Genomic DNA, 9,057 nt, shown 5'->3' with positions numbered 1-9,057 from the left:
AACTTATCGCACCCAGGTAAGCGCGCTACAGTGAAACTCATAACCGAACGTTTCGTCTGGAGAGACATGAAAAGAGATTTAGCTCAAATGGTCAACAACTGCATCAGCTGCCAGCAGGCAAAAGTCAACAGACACAACAAAGCAGCGCTTCAAGAATTCAACCTGCCCAAAAAGCCATTTGAACATATCCACATTGATCTAATTGGCCCGTTGCCACTGTCCAACAATTACAGGTACTGTCTGACGTGCATTAACCGGTTCTCAAACTGGCCGGCGGCAGTCCCAATAGCAGACATAATGGCAGAGACGGGAGCTAAAGTTTTATTGCATGGTTGGATTGCAAACTACGGCACGCCACACTTCATAACTACCGATCAAGGCAGACAGTTTGAGTCCAAATTGTTTAAGGAACTTACTCAGTTGACGGGATCCAAGCATCTGCGAACAACAGCATACCACCCACAAGTCAACGGCATAGTGGAAAGAATGCACAGGACGCTGAAGACCGCCATTATATGTCACAGAGACTCCAACTGGACCGATAGCCTTCAACGCCTCTCCAACGGAAATGATTTCCAAAAACCTACCGAAGAGTACATCGAAAGTGAATTCATCAAGCGCCTACGTTCAACCATGTCCCAACTGAAGCCCGTAAATACATCACACCACACTACTACCAAAGTATTCGTTCAAAAGGATCTCAAAACATGTACACACATTTTCCTACGGGATGACACAGTCAAAGCAACATATGAGGGGCCATTTCTAGTTATCAGCCGCAACGATAAGCAATTTGTAATCGATATCGACGGCAAGCATAACACTGAAACCATCGACCGTGTTAAGGCAGTTGGAAGCAAACGATGCAACATCATCTTCACCTGCAACTAACTGCAACATTCAACACCCCATTATTACCACTCGTAGCGGACATGAAGTACGTCCACCCAAAAAATACGTTGAACGAGTTCGGAACTGGATCAGCTCTCGGTTGCCAAAAACTACTTACTAGAAACAGTCATGAAAATTGCTAAATCATACAAAATATATTCATACTTTGTTTTTAATAAATAAAATATGCGAGTAAAGTCGCACAAGGATTTGCTACGATCGCAAAACCTTTAACAGACATCTTAAAGGGCGAAAATGGCAAAATACATGCCAACCACTCAAAAAAGGTCAAGCTCTACTTGGCAACAGAGCAATTAAAAGCTTTTCATAAATGGAAGAACATACTACAGTCAGAGGACGTCATGCTTGCTGATTTAGCCAACCGTTTGAGTTAACTACAGACGCTTCGGTACATGACTTAGGGGCCGTTATATCGCAAAATAAGCGTCCAATTACCATGACGTTACGCGGTAATGAGGTAACAATGAGTGAAAACTTCTCGCAATTGTATGGGAGTTGCAGAATTTACGCAATTACCTTTACGGTGTCAGAAAATTAAACATTTTTACTGACCACCAACCTTTAACCTGGAATGGAAATTACGTTGCTGATGCTCTATCACGACAACATGTTAACGCCTTAGAAGATTCGCCAGATTCAGATGTTGCCACTATTCATAGTGAGGAATCCCTCACTTATACGATAGATACAACAGACAAAACAGTCAAATGTTTTAGGAACCAAATCGTAATTGAACAATCAGTCTTCCCATCTTTTAAAATTCTCATACTCTTTAAAAATAAAATACGACACACAGTCTCTATGACAAACATTAAAAGATATATTTAAAGCAGATGCCAATATTGGCTTCCATTCAACATAAATTAGTTGAATCATATTCAACAACCACATTTAGGCACGCCAAATAACTTGTAGTGGATATTACCACTAAAACTGAGCAGAGAGAGATCATGACAATGGAACATACAAGAGCCCACCGAGCAGTGCAAGAAAATATGAAACAAGTACTTCGCGACTACTTTTTCCCCAAAATGAGCCATTAATGATCAGAAATAGCTGCAAATTGCGAAGCTTGCTCCATGGCAAAATACAACCGCCACCCAAAACAATAGGTCATTGGAAAAACACCCATCCCATCATATACCGATGAAATTATCCATATCGATGTTTTTTCTACGGACAAAAAGAATTTTCTAACATGCATCGATAAATATTCTAAGTTGGTCTATTGATTCAAGAGCGATCGTAGATATCAAAGCACCGATACTTCAATTAATAAACATATTTCCAAAAATAAAGACTATCTGTTGTGACAACAAAAAGTCACTCAACTCTGAAACCATTAGTTCCATTGCAAAAATTTTCGAAAAACAAATTTCTAATGCACCTCCTTTGCACAGCCCCTCAAATGGTGTCGAAGTCGAAAGATTTCATAGCACGGTGTAAGAAGATCGGTCGGAAGGTACACGAAACCATAGACCGTATTCTACTCTCAGCTACAGAATACAATAAAACAATACATTCGGTCATAAACAAAAAACCAGTTGAAGTCATCCTTGCAGCCCCAATAGAATTTGAAACACATATCAGAGGCAAAATTCAAAAGCTCAGGACGAGAAGTTAAGGCAATCAAGCTCGGACAGAAGTAACAGAGAATATCAGGTTGGCTACAAAGTTTGGTTAAAAATCAACGAACCACTTGGAAATAAATTTACACCGATCTGGGCACGGCAGTTCTTATTAAGGGGTGGTCCATAAGGACAGCATTAAGTAAGCTGTTTTGAGGAGATGCTAGTTTGCACCCCACTTCGGCTCCTTTTATGTTTTATAAATTTTAATAAAAATCAAGGAGCCTTTAGACTGCTTGTAATGCGTGATTTACTTATCGAACTTTCAACAATAACTATCGATAGATTAGTGATAAGCAATTTACAATGGTATTTTATGGTGGTTTAAAAATAATAGTATGTGTCTTCAATATCGTGATTTGAGAAGTTAAGATATAATGTAATTCAGATATAAAATTATTCAGAATCATGCTGCGAACATGCTCCCCCCGTTGGAAGATACAAGCTTTCAACCGATGTGGTCTCGATTGAAAGCTCTCTTGACCAGACCATTTTGTGTACGAATGACTGCTACTCTCACAATGCCGTCGTCACCCGTGATGACGCTGTCGACTCGACCAAGCGGCCACCTGAGTGGTGCATTGTCCTCCTTGAGCAGCTCGATGCTGCCGGCCTGAAGATTTGGCTTGGACGATCGCCATTTCCCGCGCTCTTGGAGCAACGACAAATACGATGTACTCCATTTCTTCCAAAATGATTGCTGCATGTGACATATTCGCTGCCAACGGCTGAGGCGACCTATGCTTAGGTGAGTTATGTCTGGCTCGCATTGGCTTTGACCCAGATGAAGTGCCCAGGCGTGAGTATCTCCAAGTCATTCGGGTTTTCTGTAATAGAGCAAAGCGGTCTTGAGTTAAGGATTGCGGATATTTGACAGATGAGAGTTCGGAATTCGTGGAATGAGAGAAGAGAATTTCCAACGACGCGGTAAAAATGATATTTTGCTGACTTGACAGCGGCCTCCCACAATCCTCCAAAATGTGGCGAACGGGGCGGAATGAATTTCCAGTTGATTCCCAGAGCTAGGCAGTTGCGAACAATCTCATTGCGCTGGGGATCGCTTATAAACAGGTCGCGCAGTTCCTTCAGCTCATTTCGAGCACCCACGAAATTTGTGGCGTTGTCTGTCCATATTGTATGCGGTTTCCCTCGAAGGCTGATGAATCTCTTCAAGGCAGCGATAAACGATGACGTGGACAGGTCCTCTACCAACGCTAAATGCGTTGCTTTAGTTGCAAAGCATATAAAAATTGAGATGTAGCATTTTTTTTGGTGAGCGATTCCTGACCTCTGATTTGAAGTAGAAAGGACCGCAAAAGTCGATGCCAGTTACGTGAAACGTCGGACTTGGCTGCACACGCTCAGCTGGTAGCGGGGCCATGACTTGCTCCAGAAGTTTAGGTCGCATTCGAAAGCAGCGCACGCACCTGTTGATGATATTTGAGACAGCCTTGAGACCTCCGATGGGCCAGTATCGCTGGCGGAGTGTTGCGGACCAGCATGAAGAAATTCCAAATGATAGTATGTGATCATAGCTGCGGTGACTGGGTGGCGCTTAGGCAACAATAACGGATGCTTCGCTTCATATTCCAAGTTTGAGTTCTGAAGGCGCCCGCCGATGCGCAAGAGTCCCTCAGCGACCAACAGTGGGCACAATGAAAGAAGTTTGCTTCTTGTTGGAAGCGGTCTTTTCAAGCTGAATGCTTTGTACTCTTCGGCGAAGTGCGTAAGTTGAATGTTTTTTATAAGTAAATGCGTTCCGCACTTGATATCATCTGGAGTGAGTGGACCTTTTGAACACGTCGAATCAGATCTTTTTAGCACTATAAATCGATACACGTATGCGAAAGTGCGCTGTAACTTGGCAAATGTGTTCTTGAATTTACAAGATGCCGATAGGTCCGTCTTCGTTGATAGTACCAGCACTTTCTGGCGTCGTTCTGGAAGCTCAAAGGGATAGGCGACGTTTTGAGGCCAAGTTGAGCTAGCGGACTGTATGAATGGCCATTATGCCATAGCTGTGAGTCTAAACGTTCCAAAGTCCACGTGATAAAATGTCCGCAGGGTTCAGCTGAGAGGGTACATGATGCCAGGTCATGCCCTTGGTCCGCTCCTGTATTTGTGATACCCTGTTGGATACAAAGACGTTAAACTTTGAAGGTGATTCACGAATCCACGCAAGCGCTACTGTTGAGTCGGTCCAGCAATGATATCTGCATTCGAACTGAATGCACTTGGCAATGTTTCCTATGAGCTCTGATAATAAAAGTGCAGCTGACAGCTCAAGCTTTGGGATTGTCAGCGTCTTTAATGGGGCGACCCTTGATTTAGACCATAGCAAATGTGATGAAAATACCCCTTGCATTTCGGATCTGACAATACGCAAGCGCCATAAGCGGCTGTGCTGGCGTCGCAAAATCCATGCAGCTCATACGTAGCCAGCGGCATCAATACAAAACGGGAGAATTTCAAGCTGCTGACAAATGAGAGTTGCGATATGAGTTTGATCCATTCGAAGTGCAGCGACTGCGACAGGCATTCGTCCCAATTGACCCTTTCCTTCCACAGTGCTTGGAGAAATACCTTTAACCTGGTAACGATGGGCGCGATCAATCCGCGATCAATCCGAGCGGATCGTAAAATCTCGCTATCATTGATAATATGCTCCGCTTTGTAACTGATCCTTCGGGTACGATCTCCGCAAAGTTGAAAATCAGGCTATCAGAGCTAGGGCTCCAAGCTAAACCAAGCACCTTTGCAATTTTGGTGCCATCCTTGAACTCCATTAGCTTCTCACAATCGGATTCGCTTTCTCCTTTTAATGCATCAGGCTCGTTTGAGCACCACTTTCTGATTGGAAAGTGACCTTTAGCCAGTAGCAGTTTTACTTGCTGTCGGATCTGAATGGCTTCTTCTATAGAGTCCCCTCCAGAACTTAAATCGTCTACATAGAAGTCGCGACAAACTATCTTTGCAGCTAGTGGAAAGGTAGGCTCTTCGTCGTGGGCCAGCTGCTGCATCGGTCGAATTGCTAGAAACGCAGCGGGTTTGGTTCCATACGTTACTGTATCCAGGGTGTACGTCCTTATGCTTTCATTTTGATGATTACGCCATAAGATGCATTGCAGAAATTGATCTGGATGCGTTATTCGGACACAGCGGTACATCTTACAGATGTCACCGCACACGGCAACCCTTAAAAAACGAAACTGAATTAGAATGTTGAATAATTTGGGTTGAAATGCTGGGCCTGTATGCAAGAGATCATTCAGAGATGCGCCTGATGTGGATTTGGCTGATCCATCAAAAACGACGCGCAATTTGGTGGTAGAGCTATCTTTTCTACGCAGTGGTGGGGTAAATAGAATTGTGGGTCAAGCTGCTGCTTGGAAGCCAAAGACATGTGGCCCAAGTCGATGTATTCGCACATGAATGCAGAGTAGCTCTCCTTCAGCTGGTGATTTTTGTCCAATTTGTTTTCGAGCGACTTGAAACGTCGTAGAGCGTAGGTTGTACCGCAGCAATTGTCGACTTCCCAGAATCGTTTTTCGATGGATTGTGGATCCTCCCATGAATTAGGTTCCATGTAAAGGGCTGAAAGGGATGTGTGTTTGTTGTGTACTCGAGAGAGTCCGCCAGACGCAATCCATCCGAGCTTGGTCTTTTGGAGCGTTGGTAGGTTATCCGCCATTCGAATTTGGCCGATGCAAATGAGATCGAAAAATAGTCCGGCACCATGTAATAAATCTATTCTTTGAGATTTGAAAAACGTTGGATCCGCGAGCGAGATGTTTTTGGGGATATTCCACCCACTACTGCGAGTAACGACTGCTGAAAATGATGTGCTGAAGCTCCTATCACGTGACTGCGCTGATATGTCAGTGGACATGTTAGAAGATAGGGTTGATTCGCCTATACCAGATATTGATACGGCACCATGATGAGTTGGAACTGCTTTACTAGACGAGCAGTGATAAAGTTGAGTTGAGATCCAGAATCCAGTAATGCACGGCAGGGTATGAATACACCTGAGTGGCTCTTGGCATATAAGATGGCGGTTGGAAGCACCACATAGTCTACAGGCTGGGCATTCGTGGCTTCAGGTGCGAATTCAAGAGCAGTGCTGACGAGAGTTGAAGATGGTGGATTACTTAAAGACGATGCGTGAGGCTGGATCGTGGTTGCAGCCTGCAAGCTTGGTGTACACAGGGCAGATGATTGAGTTGTGATGGGGCTCATGTGCAGCAACGAATGATGTTTTGGTTGACAATGCCTGCAGTGACCTGAGCGACATTGCTGCAAGCCATGGCGTTTGCGCAAGCAGTTTAGGCAAAGATGCAATCGCTTGGCCTCCTTGTGGCGCAAACTTGGGGACAGTTTCAAAAACAACGGGCATTTAACAAGAAAATGCTCTTTTGAGTCTCAAAAATTACAAAATTGCTGGTAATTGTTAGATGAGGATGCAATGAATGTGTGACGATTCAATTTTTGTACATTTCTGGTAACCTGGTGGCTAGGCGTAGGTGCCGTAGCGCCTTTCAAGTTTTCCATCATGCGGCATCTCTTCTCTAAGAACGCCGACATATCCGTCCACCTGGGTAGCTTATCCGTTGCAAGCGCCTCCTGCCACTTTTCCTGGGTGTGGTGATCAAGCTTGTGCGATATTGTGTGTATGAGTAATCCGTCAGCCAGCTCCTCAGTTGTTGACATGGTGCTAAGCGCCCGAAGATGAGAGTTAATTTTGTCACTCAACTCACGCAACGCCTCTGCTGATCCCTTTTCAACACCTGGCAGCCCGACTATAGCCCGCAAGTGGCCCTGAAAATGTAGCAACTTATTATCAAAACGCTTTATGAGTAACTCCAACGCTTTGTCGTAAATCACGTCGACAGGCTCTAACGATTTGATTCTGTTGAGAGCAGCAGTAAATGTTGTAATTTCTCAATCTTACTCAGGTCCTAATTGCTGCCAATGACAGTCTTGTACATGGCGTAAAAATCCGGCCAATCCTCGTAGGAGTCGCTGAACCTGGGCAGCTGCAATTCCGGTAGGCGAGACTTACGGTTGAACAAGTGAGCAAATGTGTGCGTACTTTCAGCAAAGCGTGGGATAGTTGTTGAATTGGCGTCAGTCGTACGTCCCTTAATGACTACATCCATTTGACAAGCGAGAGTGGATTTGATCTTCCAGTAAACCTTCTCGAAGTCTGAGCGTGCGTCCGTTGAAAGCTCGAGCAAATCTAATTTTTCTAGCCTTGACTGGCTGATATCAAACTCGGCCTTCATGCTCTCCGCAGATTCTATACGCACCATCAGATCGGCCTCGTCAAAGCTGATCATCTCACCAGCGCTGAAGAATTCGTTCATTGCTAATAGTTGGCGTTGAACAGAAGCGCATTTGGCTTTGCAAAAGTCTTTTTCACTTGTCGAATTTTCGATTCTCTTGTTGGCGAGGTAATGTTCGGTTGGTACGTTTTGTTGAGTGCTCACTGTACTCCGGCCTGTCACCAAAATCCACTTATGGAGAAGAGCTTTGCCCTTGACCACTGCGAATGTCACAGAGTGAGCAGTGCGAGAATGCGATTACCATTTTATGTGTGCAGCGGCTTGTGTATGTGTATGTATCGAGATCAATTGTAGCGGCACTTGCATTCACATTCATATGTATGTATGTAAGTATGTAGGTATCTGCTCGACGGTTTCTTTTCTAAGCAAACGGTTGTGCTTGGCACTGATATGCACCAAACAGCTTGGTTATAATAGCCGATCTGCTAAATAACGCGATAAGATCGTTAGAGAGAAGCGAGCAGGTGTGCGAAATATGTACATACATATGTACATATGTCTGTACTTGAGTTTAGTGCCTATGCTGCAGCGGCAAAAGAGCGATGAACAACGAAAGTAAGATTTGCGGCAAGACGAGAAGCAAGAAAAAAAATCACGTCGGGGTTGAGGAGATGCTAGTTTGCACCCCACTTCGGCCCCTTTTATGTTTTATAAATTTTAATAAAAATCAAAGGAGCCTTTAGCCTGCTTGTAATGCGTGATTTACTTCTCGAACTTTCAACAATTACTATCGATAGATTAGTGATGAGCAATTTATAAAGGTATTTTATGGTGGTTTAAAAATAATAGTATGTTAAAAATAATAGAAATGTAATTCAGATATAATATTATTCAGAGGTCGTTCTGCTGCGAACATAAGCAAAACACCACTTTTCACATTTGTTCCGTACTAATTCCAGAAACGTATTATTTTATATTTAAGGCTAAAGCAGTTATTACCCACAACACTTCTGACGATCTTTTCCTTTGTTACTGACACCTTGAAACTTAACGATTACCCACACCCGAAATACATACCCATAATAGACAGTGACGTAACAATCTGAAACGAAAACGTTTACTCAGGACATACAACTAACGTGACATCTTTCGAAATCTACTCCGAAGAGACCAGAAATACCATGGACTTCTTCAATAATGAACACATGAGACAGATTATCACCACGACCTCA

General features: G+C 43.7%; 2 protein-coding genes across 2 annotated transcripts; both read right to left on the bottom strand.

Moving 5' to 3' along the window:
- Window positions 1–3,070: 3,070 nt before the first annotated feature.
- On the bottom strand, window positions 3,071–7,398 carry LOC135429734 (uncharacterized). Its single transcript, XM_064684174.1, has 2 exons — window positions 7,047–7,398; window positions 3,071–3,367 (listed from the first exon to the last, which is right to left on the bottom strand). The coding sequence occupies exons 1-2, from the start codon at window positions 7,248–7,250 to the stop codon at window positions 3,071–3,073; spliced, it is 501 nt and encodes a 166-aa protein (XP_064540244.1). The 5' UTR covers window positions 7,251–7,398.
- Window positions 7,399–7,498: 100 nt separating this feature from the next.
- Window positions 7,499–7,906, bottom strand: LOC135429735 (uncharacterized). The gene has a single exon (XM_064684175.1). It carries the CDS (start codon window positions 7,904–7,906, stop codon window positions 7,499–7,501), a length of 408 nt encoding a protein of 135 aa, XP_064540245.1.
- Window positions 7,907–9,057: the final 1,151 nt, after the last annotated feature.

Source organism: Drosophila montana, unplaced genomic scaffold (genome assembly GCF_035044405.1).
Source record: "Drosophila montana isolate Dmon_TW-CO22-7 unplaced genomic scaffold, ASM3504440v1 contig_2707_1, whole genome shotgun sequence".
NCBI classification, from domain to species: domain Eukaryota; kingdom Metazoa; phylum Arthropoda; class Insecta; order Diptera; family Drosophilidae; genus Drosophila; species Drosophila montana.
Note: the sequence above shows the minus strand (reverse complement) of the source record. Positions and strands in the feature narration are given on the sequence as shown.